Here is a 23,737-nt window from a genome sequence, read left to right as displayed (position 1 = left end):
CAGGACTATGAATATTGTCCAAAAAGTCAATAATTTTCAGTGATAGCGACATTTATCGCCCCACCATTTGCGAGGTGTGTTGAACACCATTTAAGAGAAATGTTTCGTGTCGACTCCGAGCAACTAGAGTTCATTTGAAAAGTAAATTTCCCGTTCCTTGCCAGCTAAAAGTTAAATGTCAAACATTACGTTCGCTACGCTAACTCTGGAGCATTTCGAATGGCTGTGCGGACTCAAATGAGGTCTTACAAGCCTTGTTATTCCTGCGGTGTTAAAGACTCTCGAAACTCATTTGTTAGCACTCCTTGTCACACAGAAGCAATTAGCATACCATTTACTGCATTCCATTATAGACTAATTCCATGCTTCATCTTGAACATTTAAACTGCTCTAAATAATCTCAAACCACATAATACGAGTAGGGCTAAATATAACTTACTTCAATATAACACATGCCTGAATAAACACAATTAAAAGCTTAGTTTTGAAACCAGTACTTCACATCTGAAGAACGTTACATAGTAGACTGGACTATCAACAAAGTACTTAACCGTCTAACTAACCAACGAACTACCTAATTAACTGAAACGACAGCATTAAACAAGTCATTTGTCCTGTCAAGGCTATTCGTTCCTCCCTCCTTTTCCAAGCCCATGCGAGCTTCTGCGTATAAATGTATAAAGCACCAACAGTTAAGAAGGGACCAGAGTTCGTATCACCTGTCCTGCCTAACTGGGCTATCCATAAGAAGCCAAGTTTATTGGCAGGAGAATACTGAAGATTCAACATAAGTGCCCTTCCCAGGGCAACACAACTTATCCGAAGATCAAACATCGCTATTACAAAAGATTGCCATTCGACAGTTAAATCCGACTCACATCCCATAAATATTTCCTTACGAACATTACCCACCTTCGTCCTTCCAAGCAGCCGGTTTTCAAAAGAAGCTCCTATTTCTTGGTATCTACATTACTGCGGTAATACCGTTACGTTACTGTCTGCTATTTGTTTGTGTAACAGCAACACCTGCATTCTTATTTATCTATATAAATAATAGAACCCCTCATTATGTGGTGATCTCTCTCAAATTATACGAGGGCACGTCAATACGTAAGTTACAAATGGATATAGAACTCGAACAAATAACAGTTTTGATTTGAAAAATGCTTTTATTTCTCAACATAATCTCCCTGTACATTGAGGAACTTGTCCCATCGTTTCACAAGCCCCTGAAAGCCAGCAGCATAAAATTCTTTGGGCTGCTGTCGGAACCAGGCGGTGACTTCCCTTTCTACAGTTTCATCGCCAGGAAAATGTTCAGCCGAAAGATGATGTTTAAGAGGGCCGAACAAATGGAAGGTCGGGGCTATAGGGAGGATGCTCGAGGACTTGCCACTTGAAGTTTCGCAGCGTATCATTTGTCTTGTTGGCAGTATGGGGACGCGCGTTGTCATGCAAGAGCAACATGCTTTTTGTGAGGAGTCCTGGTCGCTTCCGTTGAATGGCCTACGAAGTTCCCTGTAAATGGAAGTCACCGCCTGGTTAAGACAGCAGCCCAAAGAATTTTATGCTGCTGGTTTTCAGGGGCTTGTGAAACGATGGGACAATTGCCGCAATGTACAGGCAGATTAGGTTGAGAAATAAAAGCATTTTTCAAATCAGTACTCTTATTTGTTTAAGTTCTATATCCATTTGTAACTTACTTATTGAGTTACCCACGTATTTCATCCAATTTGGGTCCAAATAGTTTTCTTACCATTGGGTTCTGAAATACGTTTACACTTTCTTTACAGCAAAAAACCATTTTATCAGTCGCACAGAACCTTGTATTATCTATCTATGACTCTACAGCCCTTTGTTGGACATTGGCTGCTTTCTTCAGTTTCCTTATCTTTTACACAGTCGGTAGGACTCCTTGGAAGGGAGTAGAGCAATTAGGGGTGATCATGCCGAATCTCATGGGTTGTAACTTCTAACAACGCCCCCGTACGCAGTTAAATGTTCCATTTCTGATTTATCTGTTTGTGCTGTTACTGTGTTATGTTCCTTCATTAAGATGACAATAAGAGCAATTCACAGTTTACTCATTCGGACAAAAGTTGTAAAATTTGGATTTAATAATAACAAGAATAATAATGTTTAATTACAACTAATCAGCTCGCTTGTTACAATAGTATCATGGCATCAAGAAGTAAATAAGGGAATGATAATGCATTATTAACTCCAAGGTTCTAAGTTACATAGTTTCTTAACTGAAACAGTCGTTAAACAACCAACTTAAAACGAAAAACTCCATGGTAGAGGGATCCTTCTTAAGGATCTCAAGTCCATTCTCAAGAAATTCTCCGCCTTCCTTGAAACACAAAGTTGTATTACCGCATTCAAACGAGGTCCACAGGGGCCCCTTTACCCCTAGACGGAAGAATCTAATCCATCTCAAATTCCCTTCCTAGTTTTCACTTTACATCATCCTGTTTACACCCAGGTCTCCCAATTGGTCTCTTACATTCGGGATGTCCGATCAAAATTCTGTATGCATTTCTCATCTCTCGCCTTCTTGCCATATACCCTGCCCATCTCATCCTCCATTATTTTGTGATCCTAATAATATTCGATAATATTACGAGTTACGAAGGTCCTAATTATGGCATTTTCCTATCCTACTGTCTGTTTTAGTTCCAAATATTCTCCACTGAACCCTGTTCTCAAACACCGTTGACCCGCAGAATAAGCAAGACCTTGTGCATACCTGGGATGAAACATTTCGTATAACGAGGGAATTCAACGGAACTGAAATTCATATTCACTTTTACAGCCACCTGAACCTTGAGCGGATTACTTCCAAATCATTATCCAAACGTCACTCATCATCAAATTCCGCCTCATTCGAAGTATCATTAAATAATGTAAGAATTAATAAATCAAGATTAATCAGAACAATTAACTTTCTTGTCCTATACTTAAGACAGTGAAGTGGGAAATCCTAACACACAAAATGGGACTATGAACCACATAAACCAGAGTTCTAAAAACAAACGGAAATTTATAGTACACCTAAAGACAAAGAAAAATCTACAAGAAATCAAAATTAAATCTTCACGCTAAGAAATAGCTGTTTTTAAGGGCCGCGCCACAGCTCAAGCGGTGTCGCTGGCTTCCCACCGCGGCGGCCCGGGTTCGATCCCGGGTCTGGTCAAGTGGGACTTGTGGTGGACAAAGTGGTGCTGGGACGGGTTTTCTCCGAGTACTTCGGTTTCCCCTGCCAGTCTTCATTCCACCAAATTCTCCATCATCATAATCACCCGGGGCAGGCTACAATAGGCCAATCAGTGGCCGCCGTGGCGAGTGGACCCAGTTGGACTCCCCCCCCCCACCCCCACTAAGAGAATTAAACAGAACCGTTATTAAAGTAACTGGTTTCGTTACTTTCATCTACTGGAAGAAACTTCTGCATGTGGGCTGTCTCCGCGATCGGAGTGGTTTCCAAAATATTGTCACAAAGAATAAATTGCTTCAGATCCTAACATGCTTTAATTATGCAATTATTAAGTAAAGTTAAGTAAGTTTAATTTGTGTAACTTTTACAAGTTGAAGTGTTGCTGTCTGGACAGTACTCTGGCCGACAGTCTTGTCTAAATTCGACATAAAGCAGCGGCATACGTAATTCAACTCTGCATGATGGGGTTTCCTGGTATTAAGGCAGGAGACTGTGAATATTGCAACAGAACATTTTGCCTCCACTTCAAGTTCTGAAGCTCGAGGCCATTTCTGTCTAATGACTTAAGCAACTCAAACCAAAAGCAGTTCATCAGTGCGCTTTTGTTTATTTAATTGTGTCGTAGGTTCGTGTTAATCTGATTTCTGAAAGTGGGAACATGTATTTGCATTTTAAAAAGTTCACAGTGAACGAACACGTTTCCAGGCTATAAAACGCATATTCAAACAGTGAAAATACAAAATGCGAGTCCAATTCTACTTCTGTTACAAGATAAAGTTTCCAAGCTAATATTTGCTAGGCTTGAAATTAGAACGGGAATATAAAGGACAGATTTCCCAGCGTTTAGACATGCCGACCAGGAGGGTCACGTGGACTTTCAGGTGAAGTTCTGCGCATTCTTAACCACTGCAGTAAATGGTTAGTAGTGGTCATCTTCAATTGGAAATTCCACTTTCAGCAAAAGATCTCCTGATATCCGCTGCACAGGAAACTGCAGACCACTGAGTTGATGTCGACAGTGAAGAGAAAATACAAATGCGTCCGTAGAGAAATGAAGCCCCGCGTTTATCCTAGCTACTCGGATGATATAAAAGGGTAAGAGGGAGTAAGACGCCCCAATGGGAGAGCTGACCCACCTCCTAGTTCATGCAGTAGTGGTGGGGAGAGAAGCCATACTGTTTATTGTCGTGTAGCGCAGTGAGGTGAAATACCGAGTGTTGTGTATGTTTGCGACCGCCTCTGTGGTCTAGTCAGAGTTCCTGGCTACAGATCCAAAGTTCCCGGGTTCGATTCCCGGCGCTACCAGATTTTCTGAGAAGTAGTGGGTCTGGAACGGAATCCACTCAGCCTCGTGAGGTTAACTGAAGAGCTACTTAAATGGAAAAGTAGCGGGTCCGGTAAAGAAAACCGAAAAATTAACGGCCGTTGGGAATTCGTTACGCTGACCAGGCGACACCCTTTATCTGCTAAAGTTGGCACTAACTTCGCCGACAAGCGGCGGTCGCTCGGTATAGTTCGCTTGCGGACTCAAGCCACGGAGTGTTTGTATATGTTTAGTACAAGTTTATTTCATTTACAGAGCTGTCGGCCTAGATCTTCTGTGTTCATAGAATTTTACAAGCTTTTACATCGTATGGCCATAACATAAAAGCTATCCTTGTAACAGGCCGTGAAGGCCTATAGGTGATGTGAAGTCGAGGCTCCCACTCCTTCTACACAGTCGGCTCATATATGGTGGTAAGGTTCACAGCCTTAAGCGCCGACCGCCCTTTACCCCCCCCCAAACCCGGGTACATCGTAAGTATTCATAAAATTAAAGGCTTTTCTCGGTTTCTGCTCAAAGAAAGGATGTCACACTCCTGTTCTTTGTGCCTAGAAGTCTACAAATAATGCGTCATATTTCTCACCCTCGCTGGGGCACCTTACACTTAGGCGTGGAAGGGATGGCCCCCAAAACATGTGTTTACTTTCGTTCATTGAACTCAAGACAGTTAACAGCATAATATTTTAATATATTTTATGTAACATTACAAAAACATTTACAGCTCTTTTGTTTTCCATTTCTGTGTCTTTCGTGATGCCAATTATAACTTTAGAAAATGTGGAATTTCTCTCATGTTTATTCTATCACCTAAATAAAGACTGTTATTCTGCATATAGTATTCGGATTCACGTTGTCGACTAATTCAAATAATTTACTTTCCTTCCTCCCTACCTCTCCTACTTATCTCTCTTCCCTTTTCTCCTTACACCTTTTTCCTTTCCAACCGCCTACCGACCACCTATCCATATCCACCGCAGCTCGGCAGCTGCAGATGGGTAACGCGATATCTTGAAACGAGCTGAAACTAAAGCAATATCGCTCTCCAGAGTCAACTGCGGCTAACGCGCCTTTCGCTTGGAGCTAATGTTACCATATTGGCTGTCGCTGCTCTCATCGGAACATAAAAACAAGAGATTAGAGTAGTAACGAACTGGAAATGCAGACGCCAGATTACAGAGTCTATTTTGTGGTTTCCCGGGCAAGTAGTCAGCTGCTGAAATTATAATGCAACGCATTCAAACGTTAAATGTTCTCCCAGAACAGTTGCCGTAACATCTGGGAGCGTGCATACGTACAATGACAGCGATCCGAGGCTACTTCACGCAGCAGGCGCGGCAGCGCTGCTTACATCTGAGCAATCTTATATTTCCAGCAACCTTCTTTCTAATAGATTAATCCTTGCCTTATTTAACTACGCTTTCTCAACTCATTCAGTTATGGGAGACCATCGGCTGGCAGAAACCCAAAAGGTTGAAGTAGACGTACAGCCCTGCCGATCACAGCTGCAGTCCAGTCTAGGGCATGAATTGTCTTCGCTCGCTTGAACGCTGGGATCTTGGGTTCGAATCCCACTCAAGTCATGGATGTTTGTGCGTGCGTTTATTCTGTGTTTGTGCTGTTCTGTGCGTAGGTAGCGGCTTTGTGAAGGGCTAATCACTCGTCCGAAGAGATCTACAGACTGTGCAAAAAGATTACGAAAATGAATAAGAGGCCAGGGCCCAACAAATTGACTGTAAAGCCATTGATGAATGAATAGGTACCGCCCTAGGCTTGTACACGGGACGTGCCCGACTGCAATCTCAGCGGGACACCGCTTACTCTGAGATTTTTCATAGTTTTCCTCACTCAAATCAAACAAATGCCGCGATTGTATCTCGATTACGTCACGAGGGCTACCTTCCACACTCATCTATGATCCTCTTGGCTACTGACAGAGTCATTAAATAGATCACAAAGAAAAGAATATCAGTGGAGATTAGAAATGACGAACTGGAAAGAATATGAAGAGGAAATTTTATGATAATTTAAGATAATATCCCAATATTTTCCTGGGAAAACGCGGAAAAACGCGATTCCTATGTGCTCAAACCCAATGTCTCATTATAAACATCAGACTTCATTTAAGGAGCAGAAGAAAAAAAAGCCTTGTGTGGAAGTCATGTCTGTCTGTGGACGAGCATCAGCATAGATTTTCTTGAAATTTGATACTGGAGACTATCACTAAGGCTGGGGCCACACGAGCGCACGAAGTACGTCCGTTGCAAAGAACGTACTTTATGACGGACGTTGCTGAGGACACCACACAGTTGCAGAATGCGGTGCGTAGTTCTTTGTCTGCAATGGAGCCAGAAGAAAGCCTCGCTTGTTTATTTCTACAACGGACGTCACGAAGTTCGTTACAATGGACGCATTTTGTGCGCTCGTGTGGCTCCAGCCTAAAAGTTCCCGAGTAACTCCTATATTCAGCTACAGTTATCAACAGTAAACCCTGGTTTACAAAGGTCATACATTAATTTCCCCATCGCGGTAACGTAAATAAAGACTAGTTCAGGCGTTCAGAAGTTGGCTGGGGGAGGGGGGACACAGGAACAGCACAGTGATCGCATAAGCTTATTTTAATTTTTTTTTAATTAAGGAAAGCAGGCTAAATAGAAGCAAGTGATCATATCTAACTTTTATCCGGATGTATCACTTCCGCAGTAACTTTTCCAATCCAAAAAGGGTAAATATCAGCATTGTAGGTCAGTAGGATGGCTACCTAAGCGGTCTTCGATCTTATTCATGTATACTAAGATACGAGGACATTGCGACAAATGAGAATTTTGTGATGCAGCAGAAGCTGAGCCAGTGCGTGTGTGCGCGCGTGCGCGCGTGTGGAGCTACGCTGTACGACTGGCAAACTACATTTCAGAGCTCGATGTAAGCTACTTTCTTAGAATGCAGAATTTCCTTGCGTATGACTTAAAGGAATAGCGAATGCAGTGCATATCTAAGTGCTTCGTTCCAGCATAAGATACCAGACCAGATGGAATATGTTATGTTCCAAGGGGAGTAAGGTAAATGTATTCTTTCTGTCTCAACGTATGACCATCATACGATATTTCTTAAAATAGCTGTTATGGTTCCGTAGCCATAAGAGGCCACCCCAATCACCAATATCTTCATTTCTGTCGTCAGCACCCAGAGCACTGCGGCACTGCGAATTTTTGACGTGGAAAGGCCATCAGCAAATATTAATCATAGGATCTTCAAGGAAAAACAACAAACTCCGTGGCTTTATTCCGCATGTGAACTATACCGACCGAGCGACCGCCGCTTGTCGGCGTAGTTAGTGCCAATTTTAGCGGATAGAGGGTGTCGTGTGGTCAGCGAAACGAACCCCCACGGCCGTCAATATCGGTTTTCTAGACCGGAGAAGCTACTTCTCCATTCAAGTAGCTCCTCAATTATCCTCAAGAGGTTAAGTGTACCCCGGTCGAGATCCACTACTTCTCAGAAAATCTGGTAACGCCGGGAATTTAACCCGGGACCTCTGGATCTGTAACCATGAACTCTGACCACTAGACCACAGAGGCGATCATAGGATCTTCAAGCTGGTCCAGAAAATATAAAAATGGTATTGAGGAATGAAATGCTCTCTCTGCGTTTACTTCTAAAGTACCGTATTTACGCATGTATAGGCCGCGTTCGTGTATAGGCCGCAGCACAATTTTCAGACAGAAATTATAGAAAAAATAATTTTCTTGGAATATTATTTCAGGAGTAGAACACCCTGTATTACTAATTATGAATATATTTTTTTAAAATGAAGTGTGATTTCGAATATTTCGAATATAAGCCGCACCCCAGTTTTCCTCTTGAATTTTTGGCAAAAAAATGTGCGGCCTATACATGCGTAAATACGGTAACTTCTTTATTCCATGGCGTGTAATACAAGTTCTGCTTGTGTTTCGTCTTATTTTCTCTTCTCTCTGTCCAAATGCGGCCGTGACCTATTAAAATGTACGATCCCACAGCTGTCTTGAGGGGCTCAAAAAGAAACCACGAAGTTTTCAATCAGTATCTGGGCCTAGATTCGAACCTGAGACCACTCGAATATACGCATTAATCGCTCAACAGTGATGTTAGATACATTAAGCACGGGTTATTATCGAACCAGCACCGAGAAAAACAAAATTCTGCAATTAAACTTCACTGTCAGCTTCTCTTATCGAAACCTCTAGGTGATCTGGAAAATAGACACATGAGAACGGACAGCAGAAGTCATACAAACTATACGCAAATTGTGTGCACTGAACGTAAGAGACTAACAATATTAAATGCTTCCGTTCGATCTTTCTCAATTGGTGGCCCGCAAACGCGCTGACGGCCCACGGCTTAAACTTATGCCAGTCCGTAAAATTCTACTTATATGACATGTTGCAAGACCTAATGAAGATTTCTCGGCGGTTAAATTTAATGAAATCTTCTCGGGCTGTTATCCGTGTCCGGGGTTTCAGGGACTACTTCTTTCCCCACATTCAGAATATGATCTTAAAAATTACCAACGTTCCGGGGACCAACTCTGTCCCTAGTGTCAGGATGGGATCAGACCCTGATGATGACAGATTGTCCTGAAACATCGGTACTTTTTAAATGACAAGGCTGAGGGCCCGAGAAGATTTTGTGATGTTAACTAACCACGAGATATATTAGGCTAGTATTCATTTCAGGGGCACGCGGTAGCGTAATTGGTTGAGGCACTATGCTACAAGCCGGAAGGTCGCGGGTTCGAGTCCCGATGAGGTGGATTTTTTCAATTTACCTAATCCTTCCAGCCACACTATGACCCTGGCGTCGACTCAGCCTCTAACAGAAATTAGTACCAGGAATCTTCCTCGGGGGGTAAAAGGCTGACAACCTTACCGCCATCTGTGAGCCGATTGTGTAGATGTGGGAGCCTCGACGTCTCACAACCTATGGGCCTCCAAGGCCTGATACAGGAATAGCTTTACTTATATTCATTTCGTTATAATTGGAAAAGAGCCGCCGTATTTTGCAACGACCGACTTCTCCGTCTGTCCATATAGTTCAGCGACTAAACCTATAGTTCTTTTTTTAATTCGCTGAGTGGGAGGTGGAGTCCAACTGGGTCCACTCGGCACGGCGGCCACTGATTGGCCTATTGTAACCTGCCCCGGGGGATTATGATGGAGAATTCGGTGGAATGAAGATTGGCAGGGGAAACCGAAGTACTAAAACCCGCCCCTGCGCCATTTGTCCACCACAAATCCCACTTGACCAGACCCGGGATCGAACCCGGACCGCCGCCAGCGACTAACCGCTTGAGCTATGGCGCGGCCAACCTACACTACTGTTGCGTGCTACTCGACTGCTGTTTCTTGCCTCTTCTTGTTTGGTGTTTGATGACGAGGATGGTTACATAATGATGAAGGGGCGAGACGAAGTTTCGAGATGTGTCCCTGCACAGTTCACCTTGACAGGCGGATATGTCTGACAAGTCAAACGACTTAATGCGCCCTGATGCACACATTTTAATGGCAAGTCTCCAATTTGGATGGCGTTCAGTCAATATTAATATAACATAACATTCATTATTATAATGTGCATAAAGTAAATAAATTAACTGGGGCGTAAGGCAGCGTAGTTGGTTGAGGCACTATAAGTCGGACGGTCGCGGGTTCAAGTCCCGATGAGGTGGATTTTTTCAATTTACCTAATCCTTCCAGCCGCACTATGGCCCTGGGGTCCACTAAGCCCAAAACAGAAATGAGTACCACGAATATTCTTGGGGGTAAACGGTGGCCGGCACGTAAGGCCGACAAATTTACCGCCGTCTGTGAGTAGACTGACTAAAGAAACTACGGGAGCCTCGACGTTTCACAACCCTATGGGCCTTCACGGCCTGTTACAGGTATAGATTTACCTTTTATAGCTTTACATAAAGTAAGTGTACTGTGCAAAGTGGCATATGAGGCACGAGTGCCGTTTCAGCAGTCTGTAAGTCAGAAAAGATTACATAACCAACGTTCTACTTCAACCAAATCTCCTCTTCAGAGTACATCCGTCCCAATTCTAGCACAGGGTACATATGTGAAGAGCATCTCTGGCTTTCTAAACAAGCAGAGAGCTGGCATTCTTTTGTGTGAGTGTGTGTTGCAGTCAAATAACCTCGAAAAGCGATGTACGTGATGAGAAACACTTCCATTCGTGCTTTCAAACGTAAGTACGTCTCTTAATACAGTTGTAAAGAAAAGACGTTGCACGACAGGCTACACTCCGAGTCGGCCAAGTATGAGCATACTAAAAATGCAAGGACTTCCCCCCCCCCCNAAAGCCCGTGCACGTAAGCGCACCCTCCGAGGCCGCCAAGTATGAACATACTAAAAATGCAAGGGCTCCCCCCCCCCCCCAAGAAATGGCAATGAGATAGGAACCGTATGACAGGGCTGAGTTCCCCGGCCACAGTCACGGCAACGTTGTGCTCGCAGTGTGTGTTTAAAATGGCCGTATCGATTCAAAATCCCGCCAAATGTGAGGTTCGTGCAGTAATTCGATTTCTTCACGCGAAACGGGAAACTGCTGCTGAAATTCATCGCCATCTTGTTTTTGTTTACAGCGAAGATGGGATGAACAGGCAAAATGTGGCAAAATGGTCCCGTGAATTTGAAGCAGGAAGAAGTGACGTTCATGATGAAATAAGGAGTGGAAGGCCATCCGTAGTCACTGCTGAAATCATGCAAAAAAATGATGAAAACTTTCGTGCTGAGAGACGTTTAACCATCGATGAACTTCACGAACAGTGTCCTGAAGTGACAAGAACTGCTCTCCATGGCTAAGAGAGAAGGCGGGAGATTTCTGGGACACTGGAATAAAAAAAACTCGTTCCCAGGCTCACTAAATGCATTGCCATCCATGGTGACTATGTTGGAGAGTAAATAAAAAGTATGTTTTAAAAATGCTACAAGTGAATCTCTCTAAAAATGCTTTAAAAATATTTTCTGGGCTAGGTATCTTTACTTTCGTACATTCTTTGCTATTTTTAACACTCTGAACTTGATGTTCACTCATTGTACTAAACATACCAATCCACTATTACAGTGCTAATCATACTGCATAAATAGCCTGTACTTTGTCTTGTATGTGGCTAAATAATTACCATGTTGAAAAAACTTCAAGTGAAAAGTGTTCATCTTTATGAGTTATATACAATAGCAGCATATGTTTGTGACTAGAGGTGGGGTGTGAAATGATTTAACGCTTATAACTTGCGACTACACCATACAAATCTCTATAACACACAGTAGTCTTCTCAGGCTGTTATACAGGCGTTGCTTGGTTACGGCTCTCACAGTGGAGACTCCACCGCTTCCGTGCACATATCCCTTCCAGCCTGAACCTCCCAGCAGCAACCAATCGCTATACCCCGGCTGCAGTTAACATTATCGACTAACTAAAAAGTCAAGAATCGGAGTTAATTTATGACTGGAGGTTTACCGCCAATTAGATAGTCTTGGCGCCAAGCCTCTTGAGGCTCATGACCAGATATTTTTACATATATTTTTTGTTGCATTTGAACCCTTAGTTCATAGCCTCTCTTACGAGAGGATGAGTTTGTCTCTTATGAATAGCCTGGCCTTTGTTAAGTGCACGTAACGCACTTGTATAATGATTCTGAAAATTCTTTCTTTTGCAGTATATACAAGTCCTGTGTCATTCCAAGCTTTGGAAAGCAGATCATGCCTGTCTTACTCATCTCATGCTACAATGGCAGCTTAATTACTTCAGCAACTCACAGACTAAAAACTGAAGGCAGTTCTCCTTATATAGCCTCAGCATGAACTGCATAAAAACACCGCTTCCAACAATTCCTCTACTGTTGCGTGGTTACTCTTTACCGCGGAAATGTGTTTATCGTACCGCTGCCTATCAATGTGTGTCTGATCTGCTATTCTGACCTTCATAAGTCATGTAACAATATTACATCATTCACGGGCATTTGTACGGCGATCTATTTTTGAGAAAACGACAAATGTGGATATGAATTCTGTGTGAACTATGATTTATAGGGAACAATTTCTGAGATGTAACCGTAGAACAATGGCTCTTAACGCTTTAGTGCTTCCAGGACATTTAGAATATTAATTTTATTTACACTGCAATAAAATCAGAATAGGAAACTAAGATTTATGATAACAGTATATTTATATTAAAATATATAATTCATTCTATCCCATATGCTCTTAGTACAAAACGTAACTTAACTCTGTTTTCACGGGAAGTAAACTTACCCGAAAAGGGCCCTCGTCACATAAAGACCTCAGCCACATTCCACCCTATACATAAAGCCAATATGAATAAAAACTGATTACAGGTACTTCGGACAAAATCTAAATTTAACTCAAATCCGTTGAACTGTTTCAGAAATAAAACTTGTGTGCAAACATAAATTCCTCCCTATACGTCCATTTCATGTCCCTTATGCAAAGAAGGTATCGAAGACGTTCAGAAGTTAAACATAATTTAAGATTACGATCTTCTGGGATATGACGCCATCATGTCTTGCAGATAGGTTCCAATGATTGGAGGAAAATGCTGCCTCCGTCTTCAGTAAAAATCCTGAAGATGGAGACAATACGTTTCTCCGAAACATTAGTACTTACTACTAGAATACATCACCCTAAGGACCTCAAATCTGAAACATAGTATTTCACTCTGATACAATGGACCGTTTCAGTGTACGATTACAGTGTAAGACGTGCAGATACCATATGTCAGCATTCCCATTCGCACCCTTCCCTCAGACACCTCTCCCCAGTTTCTGCAGCTCTCCTAATTTTCAGTATTGCGGAGATAGGGATTGCTAGCCACTCACTGTTTTGTGGGCTACAGGAACTTTCGAGCGCGCACATAAGTAGGGAGAGGGGTGGCTGGAGGTCAACTGTGTGACCCAGCGTTCTGAAGTACTGCAGTTACTGCCACTTCCACTTTATATTATGGATCTGAATTTCCCGTACAATGGAGGACATCCGGACTTTAGCCTAAGTGGGATCATACGCCATTTTACAACGCTGTATCAACTGTAAAAGCACGTTTAGCGTCACAAGAAGTTAGATGATTATATACGATCAACCAGAAAGACCGTGACAAGTAAACACAGGAAGCTTATGAGATCACCTTGCTGTCTGTTGTGTCTGTGTCCTCCCTTACCGTTGCTAGGCAACAACTCGGTAAACAAGTTCTCGCGGCAACGAATGCACATGCGACAATAAACGAACTGTTGGACGCGGTGTTTTCTGAGGTCCGTGTCGTATCAAATAGGTACTCAATATAAAGTGAAAGAAATGCTGATGGAAGGTTCATTACCGTGCTCACAAGAGCCCTGCACTGGTCCCTATTCTGAGCTAGATCAACCCAATTCAGACCATCGAATCCTATCTCTCTAAGATCCATTTTAATATTACACATCCAGCTACGGCTTGACCTCCTTGTGGACTCTTTCCTTCTGGCTTTCCCACCAATATCCCACATGCATTCCTTTCCCCTATTCGTGCTACATGCCCTGACCNAACTGGTACAATAATAGACTCCTTCCACTGATCAGGCAATTCTTCCCTATTCCAAATAGAATTAGCTTATGGATTTTAGAACGCAATATTTCGNATTATATTTGGTGAAGGGTACAAGTTATGAAGCTCCTCATTATGCATTTTTCTCGAACTTCCCGTCACTTCATCGCTCTTCTGTCCAAATATTCTCCTCAGCACCCTGTTCTCAAACGCCCTCAGTCTATGTACATATATTCTACGGGTTCTGGCGATGGTATATAACGCATAGAATTACTGTGTTTTTTGGACTTTTCCATCGTCCGGTGCCCTACAGAATAAAAAACACGACGTTTCGGAAACTGGATCTCCTTCCGTCCACAGGTGAGGACGGACCCAACTCAGGAGGTGTCTTGTCCCCCTTCACCTGAGGACGGAAACGGGTCCAGTTTCCGAAACGTCTTGTTTTCTATTCTCTAGAATACTGGACGATGGGAAAAGTCCAAAAACAGTAATTCTGTGTAACCAAAGTCTATGTTCCTCTCTTAATGTCAGACACCAAGTTTCACACGCATATAGAACCACAGGCAAAATTATAGGGTGGGCACGGTTCCAGGAGGGACCTGCGCTCAATATAAGGCTGAGGAAGATCGAATTACACATCCAGGAATTAAGGCAAAGTTATCTCTATGTTTATTTAATTAGGAACCACGCCATGAAGATGTATGTGGCACAGCCCCAACGCTCTTGACCTCGGCACTAAATGGAGGTGAGTGGCCAGCTTCAATCCTCCTGTCGCATTACGCCCGGGGCCACTGGGCAAGTGGCTGAGTGGGTGCCAGAGCCGGTCTGGTCGCTGTGGAATATCGAAAAATCTCTTCTCCCTGTCTGGAATCGAACCCCGGCCGTCCAGCCGGTAGCTCGTCGCTATACTCAATGAATTATCCAGACATTCAATTAATGTAAGTTCTACTACTCTGTATATGCAGACAGCACTACGTTCGTAGTGTCATAACCCTGAAAATCAGAGCCGTGAAAACCTCAAACGTCATAGAAAGCACAGCAGAAGTGCGAAGCCTTCTCCGGTCTGCTAAACTGAGTGCTCAGAAACCTGTCAATGACTTAATTTTATTCCGTTAGTAAGACCATATTCAATCTAATGGCACGTGGCGGGAATTCCCCGCTTTGGCAGGAAATGGTAATAGCTAAGCGCTTCCGATTACTCCACGAATAATTTTCTTTAAATAAAATGAGAATACAAAAGGCCTAATTTTAAGTTATTTTCCCAAGAATTTCCTTCTTACGCGTAATTCTCTCCCCCCTTCCTTATATTAATTTTATGTGGCACCGTCCGACACAGATAAACTTCTACGCGATATTTCATAAATCATCTGTTTCACAATCGATATGAAGGTACGTTCCACTGTCTAGATAAAAGAGACGCATGACCCTGTTACTGTGCTGTAATAGGAATTCGCCGTACATATTTCTTACTCAGAAATAGAACACGATACTATCGGAACACTATATCCGAGCTTCACAAACTGGAATACGGTTTACAAAGAACATAACACTTTAATAAAAGATAAAAACAGAGCAACACACCTGCCATATTTTCATACTGTGAAATTTCTAACAAACTGACACACAACAAAGAAGCATAATTCGTCAGTCTATGTGGATAATGAGGTTATCATGCGGTAGCGTAGTTGGCTGAGGCACTATGCTACAAGCAGGAAGGTTGCGGAATCGAATCCCGACGAGGTCACTGGACTTTTTTTTTTTCAATTTACCTAATCCTTCCGGCCGCACTATGGCCCTGGGGTCGACTCAGCCTCTAACAGAAATGAGTACCAGGGATATTCTGGGAATGTTTTGGGGGGTAAAGAGCGGCCGGTCGGTAAGACAAACAACATTACCGCCATCTGTGAGCGGTCTATTGTGCGACCTTCGACGTCTTACAACCCTATAGGCCTCCAAGGCCTGTTACAGGGATAGCTTTACTTTTTTTTTTAACGGTTTCAATCAGTACTCAGACTCAAGTCATTATGAACTGGCAAAATTAGACCATACTAGCAAAGGTGTGCTCAGTCCTCAGCAATCCGTTAACTTGACTATGTGTGTCCGACAGATATCTGTTTCTGCAAACTCCTTACGGTCTGGATGGCTTCACTTAGCCTACATATACAGGCAGTAAGAGACCAACAGAACTTTGAATAACCTGAATCCAGGCATTGACAACAGGGAGCACATTCAACGATGTATCTGTGTGGCACTGACGGCTATCATGTTGTTTTATTGCAGGCTTAATTCTCATATCCTGTCCCCCCAAATGAACTACAGCGCCGTTTCCAGCTATTTTGGAGCCTGAGGCGTCGCGATACTGAAACGACGCCTATTTTATGAAATGCATTAGTTATACACTGATTCTATTTAATAGGCACATAATAAGATATTTTATACATAATAAATAACTACTATTATAACATCCCAGTTTAATTAACAAAAATAATTAAAATAATTTGGAAAGAATTAAAATATAGAATATTCATTTAATAATTCCGAAATTTGGTTTTTACAGGTTTATTATCAATATTTAACTATAAATTATAATACAAAGTTGACATTTTTTCGCTGGCTCTACAACCACCTTGGGCTCTGGCCTCTCATTTTTTCAGTTTCATGATAATTTTACAAACGGTAGGACTCCTTGGATGAGTGATCAGCTAGTCGCAAAACCTCTAACTAAACACAGGACAACACAAACACAGAATAAACACATACACATACCAAACATCCATGCCTTGTGTGGGATTCAAACACACGATCACGGCGTCCGAGTGAGCTAAACTGATATTTATGGGGAATAAATCAATAACTGATGGCAATTATACAACTAATATCGTCCGAGAGTAAGCTGAATATCGACTTAAATACTGCCTTCATTTTGAAATGACCGCTCACATTCAATACTGACCGAGGTTTCAACGGAGCAAAGGTCTTCACAGCGCATTAATAATTTAATGTGCCTATTTGATAGGTCACGTTATCGAGAGGTGATCACAACATCAACCAGTCTCTCATGACTCACTGTCATATGCAAGTAAATTTTAATTATATCTGCTCTGAAAAAAAATCCCTCCGAATTAGATGTCGTGACCAACTTTGAAAAGGATCCTACGGAAAATAGTCACGTTTGGGAATATGTTATCGGTTCAATAATTATTTCGTCAGTCCTTTTGTGGTAAAAAAAAAAGTTTCTGTTTTTGCCGTATTCTCGGAGTTGATATGGGGGAAAATGGAAATTCAATTTCTAATGTTTGTGATACCTCTTTCGCTGCTACGGCAACACTAAATTCAATGGTACAATAATTGTTATAAAACATATTTTCAATGTCTGCCATACATCCTGCAGGACCTAAAGAAGGACTTCGGAGTAATTTCGACACAGCTACAATGTTCGTTTTGTGAAGAACATCGTTCCAAGATAACAAAGCTATGAACACGTGGCCTTGCGTTTAGCCAATATTTCTACGTTGGCGTTGAGCACTGCGGCACCATAAATCTCCCGTAACTGACGATATACAACAGCTCTAGCGCGTCTGCTCTGTCGTCCACCCAGACGTACTGACAAGTGTAACATTCTGAAACAATAATCTTTCTTCCATTAATACTGTCACGTGAGGGGGTATGCGTGAGTTACAGGCCGGTTCTAGATTGGATGATCGGATTCATTGACACCCTATACAAATTACGCGGGATTACAGGCAATACAGGGCTACTGCCGAACAACACACATTACAGTTCTACAGTTCACCGCTACACACACGCTAGGGTTCCCAGTCTACACTAGTCGTATTCAGGCAAAGGATTTATAACAGTCCGACTGTCACTTCAAATCACAAATTAAGTCTTCTTTGCACAGTATAATCCCTTCCCATCTCTTCTCATTCACCTTGGACTGCCATCTCCAGAACTAGACCAAATTCTTGACAAATCAAACGACCTTTCTCCCTTTATAAACCCTCGACATGGACCAGGCATAAACCAGGCTATTATTGAGAAGGCTTGTTTACTGATCCGTTGCCTAGCAATGGAAGCCCTATTGTTGCGCTAGTATATTTCCGCGGGAATGTGTTTACTGAGTCGTTGCCTGGGAATGGGTCTATACGTCACAATACGTTCCGTAACTTCACGTTGACAAAGGCTTTGGGTACATACCCACAAAGTAATAAAATCTGTTATGTGGACTAATTTTGCTTCGAATTTTTTTTCAACTCAATTTTAACTGTGTACAGTATATATGATATATATTCATGAGACTACTGAATGGTTTATTTTCTTAGACTGGTAGGTTGACATGTATAACCTGTGCCTGTACTTTACAGATGAAAAGTAAGAAAGGAAAATAAATTATCAATTTAACGCTTAGACCTGCCTGTACCCGAATTATTTTCCAAAAACCGTCAGCTTATCGTGTAATTATCGAACCAATACACAATAAATATAAACGCACAACGTGCTTCAGTCCAATGACTGGCGTTCGTGGGGATTAATTCGTGACGTCAGCATTTAGACTACATGTCATAGAAATGGAGGGCGAATGATGAATTTATAGGATCGGGAAGGAAGATGTCGTTGTCTAATCGTTTTGCCTTCATGAAATTTGCCTGGACGAACTGAGGAAAAACAAGAACATCCTTAGTGAAGAGAGCAGGACCCCAGCCGAGATTCAAAGAGGCCACCATCCGAAAATCGGCTTGCAGCTTTACCTGTATCCCAGCTCACTCAGTGCTGGCAACTCGCCACCTCACCTGATTACATGTGTGAGGTTACGTAATAATTTCGCTTTTATAGTAACCTAGCCCATCTTCAGTGCCTTCACCTGTACAGTTGAACCCCGAACTGTGCTGCAGACGATAACAGGAGTGCTCACTTACCTCTAGTAATGAACGGGTACTTGCTGGTCAGCTCCAGTAACCCGGGCAATGAAGGCGGATGCTCCTCCTCTGGAGATCTCTCCGAACCATAGCCTTGGTCGTGGAGTGACGCGGGGTCCAGGGTACACGACGACGGCAGGGGACGAAGGCGCAGCTCGACCTCGTTGCAATTGTTGGGTATCGCATGCTCTCCATTGTTGTTATTACCATTGCGACAAGGGTCCTCAACATCACCGTGCTTCGTGTCCAAGTGGTTCGGCAGAGAACCGCAAAATTTGTTGCGATCTTTGGGCCCCACACCACCACTGCATGGCACGAGAATGCGCCCTACGCTGGGCGCCAAGATTTTGTTCCCGTTGCATAAATTTCCATGGGACTGGGCCCGACGACCGGTCAAACCTTTTTCGGAATGCCGGCTGACGTTAGAACCCATTCCGGAATCTATATTTAGCGATGACAGGTTTTGACGTTGATGGCGACGCTTAGGCCGCCGCGAAGACGCTGAATTACCGGAACTGGGATCATGACGTCCTTTCCGGTGGCTATTTGAATGGCGATTGTGAAGAAATTTTAAGTGGACAACATCGGAAGAGCGCTTTAGTAGCTCGGTAGCGTCCTCATACGAAGATAATGGATGGCCGTTGATTTCCAGCAAGTGATCACCTGCAACAGAACGAAACACATTTTCATTGTAAATTATGACTATATATTGTTTTATTGCTAGTCGTGTGGGACTAAGTCCCTTGTACTGCGGCCACTTCTGGCCTATTGTACCAGCCCAGATGATAGGTGAGGGTGATTGTGGAGCAATTGGTGGAATGAAGATTGGCAGGGGAAACCGAAATACTCGGAGAAAACCCCACATCACAAACCCCAGACCCGGGATCGAACCCGGGCCGCCGCGGTGGGAAGCCAACGACTAACCCCTTGAGCTATGGCGCGGCCCAATTGTGACTATATATTTCTTAGGTTTGTAGTGGGATGCACATTAAAGATCAAATTCGAAACACAGTATTACGATTGTGATCAGTAGTAATATGGATCCATATTAGGCCAGTTCAACAACCTGAGACGTATTTGATGAGACTCCTTGAAGATGGACACAAATTCGGGCCGAAACATGTAACAACGATCAAATAAAACCAATGTGAGCAGTTCCATTGGTTTTATTTTTATACACTGTTGTGTTGACATCCAAATGCCATCAAAAGAATGACTAGAAACGAACATATTCAATTGAAATATGAGCATGCGGAATCAGAAACTCATTTCGATTCAACATGTTGAAATACTGGAAGCTGAAATCGTGTCAAAATAGTTAATGGAGTATCCTCCTAGATGCACACGATCCACTGGGCGCCCGAGGCTCCGCTGGAAGGACCAGCCTCTCTTGTAGAGGACTGCAACCGATCAGAATTGCCAAACCTTGATGATGATGATGATGATGTCGTTGTCGTTGTCGTTGTTGTTGTCGTTGTCGTTGTTGTTGTTGTTGGAGAGGGTGCACTTAGACCAGATGTTGGCCCATTGTGCGTCCCCCTGTGATATTCTACCACTCTCTATACCCTACCGGTACTGGTGCGTGCCAGCAGTCCCGACTCAGCCAGCGAGTTCGGCCTCTACTGGCTCAGCGGTATCTCGATGCTTCCCCCATCTACCAGAGGTGTTAGAGACCACTGTTGGGCGGGAAATGTCCTGAATTTGGCTCAGAGGTCCCCTTGAGTAATGAGGTTCTTTTACGTGCCGTAAAGCTACGACACGGGACCCACGGCTTAAAGTCCCTCCCGGAGGACTTGTTCCCTGAATCTTTCCGCCCTTAAAAATTCCACGACCTCCGCCGGGTTTGAACCCGCGTACCTTGAGTCACGAGGTGGGAACGTTACCCCTAGACTACGGAGGCCGCTTGATGTTTGTGATGATGACTGTGAATACATGAAGCACACAGTCACACAGCTCGGGGCTCAGTCTGTGCATCTCCTGGAACCATGAGGATAGTGGGTCTCAGGGCTGACACTGCCATATTTTCACAGCGATTGTTAGCTTCTCAGAAAGGGTTCTCCTCCACAGTTGGCGCTGTCACATTATAAGAAAAAGCGACTGAACACAGAACTACAGAATGGTCACAGAGTACTTCCGACCGTCATTTCAAACAATATAAAGTTTCGATCGTTTATGGGTTTCGCTGTTTACTTCTTTGAAGCAGGCAATTAATCTAAATAATATTCAAGTTACAGCTCCTACTCAGACAAAATCCTAATTACGGAGACAAACCTGTTAAGCTGCTTAAGGAAACATTCGCTGTTTATTCCGAGAAATACACTCTGTGGGCAGAACACAGTGTCTCAATATTAGAGCAAATGGTAATATGGTAATATGGTAACTAGTGTGGTTTAGAGGGCTTCTAACCATAAGCGAACTAGGGCAAGGTGAACGGGGAACTTTCCCCCCCTGTGAAGATTATGGGGGGAGGGCAAGGGGGTAAAGGGAGCGGCGCTTGAGTCGATCTGAAAAGGTCATATCGACTTCATGCATTACCACCCACCGGTGCCTGGGAAGAAGAACTGGAATATCTAAGACGGGATATTAGCCGGTCACGGTAGCCGAGCGGTCTAAGACATGCACCGTCTTCGATCGCTCGGAAGCCGGGATCGTGGATCAGGACATAGATGTTTGTGTGAGTTTTTCTGTGTTTCTGTACAGGTAGAGGCCTTGCGACGAGCTGATCACTCGCCCAAGGAGTCCTACCGAATGTGTAAGATCTAGAAAAACCGAAGTGAACGGAGAAGTTCATGGAGGTAGGCCTAGGCCCACTGGGGCTGTAGTGCCAATGAAAGAAAAAAAAGACGGGATATTAGGGATCACGCGGCAATACATAAGCCTAGCAAGTAAATGGCAATGTGTACTCCAATCTTCTCTGCCGATCAACGCTAACTGTTGAAAAAAGAAACAAATCAACTCTCTCCTTCCGTGTTCGACTTCAGTTCGCCCATCACTTCAACCGCAACCAATTTTCATCTGAATATGGTTTTTCTTTTCCGCCATCTGTGAGCCGATTATCTAGAAAATGTGGGAGCCTTGACGTTTCACAACCTTATGGACCTTCACGGCCTGGTACAGGGAATAACTTTACCGTTTTCCTTTACGGTTTTAGGAGACGAAACAAGCGAACTTAATGTGTTCACTTCATCCACTTAGAGAAAACAGTTGAACATTGGACCAGGAAAACTCGATTGTGTTCTGCTAATTTACCAAGATAGCAAAGTCTGCTGGGACACGCTGCAAGTTGCAGTATGACAAGAGCACATGACACATATACTCTGTTCCTCTCTTAACACTCGCTGCAAAGTTTGAGGCGTTTCTACGTTCCTGCTCTCACCCCCTCCCCCTTTCCAGCGGGAGGTACATGTGTGTCACACTGAACCCTGTTTCCAACATACATATTATACGTTACAGAATGGCTATTCCCCAACAGCATATCTCCACTGCAATTATTATCGACTTATCCACGTACGGTCAAAAGACGCGTATTGAGAACGTGGAAGTAAAGGTCCACCACCGAGTTCTGACCGTGTATGACTTAATGCACGAAAAAGAAAAAAATTTAAATTTGTCCAAACTTTTGGTGCATGCCTCCCACCCCAGATTTCTGTCCAAACAACCGACCTGACAAATAATATTTGCAGCGTTCAGCTTTCTCTCCATGTACAAAGTTGGAACAGGACAAAAATTCATTACATTAAAATCAATACTATGGAAGATTAGGCCCTTATAAAAGGTAAAACTACCCCTGTAACAGGCCGTGGAGGACCATAGGGTTGTGAGACGTCGAGGCTCCCACATTTTCTCTAGACAATCGACTCACAGATGGTGGTGAGGTTGTCAGCATTATGCGCCAGCCACCCTTTACCCCCAGGAAGATTCCTGGTGCTGGGTGGGCTGAGTCGACCCCAGGGCCATAGTGCGGCTGGAAGGATTAGGTAAATTGAAAAAATCCACCCCATTGGAAATGGAACCCGCGACCTTACGACTTGTAGTATAGTGCCTCAACCGTTACTGTTGTTAATAATTATAATTCTTTTTATTATTATTGTTTTTCTTGATATCGCCCCCTCTATCATAGATGTTTTCTGATCCTTCACCGGTAAACCCCTTGCATGGAAATAGGCTCATCACATGACTTCTGCTACTGCAGAACAAACAACCGCAGGGCGTACTTACATGTTCCTGCTGTGAAAACAGCAAAATTTAATAATGGAACATACATAACAGGCATCAAAGTGTACAATCACCTCCCTCAGTCAATAAAGACCTTAGCCAATAATGTTAAAACTTTTAAATCTACACTGAAGAGGTTCTTATGTCAACATTCTTTTTACTCAATGAATGAATATTGTCAGTATACTGAAGACAAGGATGTATAGTCCATCTGCTATTTAAATGGTTAATTTAATTTCCATCCTGTATAAGAATTATTTTTAACAACTAATACTAAATAAAAGGTATTAATAATAGTATTTTACGTTTGTACCTATGGAATTTTTATTATATACTAATTTTTCAATTTTATGAATTGTATATTTTAGACTGCTATCGAATTGTATATATTATGATTTAGTTTTGACAACATGATTGTGACAATGATAACTGTTTACCTGCATTATTTATTGCAGTACATATAGTAATCTGACATGTTCTACATCCTAGGAACATT

At 42.9% G+C, this 23,737-nt stretch overlaps 1 protein-coding gene across 8 annotated transcripts in view; it reads right to left on the bottom strand.

Annotated features, from left to right (window-relative positions):
- The window catches only part of LOC111872794 (tyrosine-protein phosphatase non-receptor type 13), a 487,820-nt gene that overhangs the window by 113,354 nt on the left and 350,729 nt on the right, over positions 1 to 23,737 (bottom strand). For all 8 annotated transcript variants that reach the window (XM_033754853.1, XM_033754854.1, XM_033754855.1 and 5 more), the window contains one exon: positions 19,027 to 19,689. In XM_033754853.1, coding sequence (XP_033610744.1) covers positions 19,027 to 19,689 — 663 coding nt within the window. The remainder of the gene's footprint in view (positions 1 to 19,026; positions 19,690 to 23,737) is intronic.

This window comes from Cryptotermes secundus, unplaced genomic scaffold (assembly GCF_002891405.2).
Source record: "Cryptotermes secundus unplaced genomic scaffold, Csec_1.0 scaffold79, whole genome shotgun sequence".
NCBI lineage: Eukaryota > Metazoa > Arthropoda > Insecta > Blattodea > Kalotermitidae > Cryptotermes > Cryptotermes secundus.
This window is presented reverse-complemented; position numbering and strand designations above follow the sequence as displayed.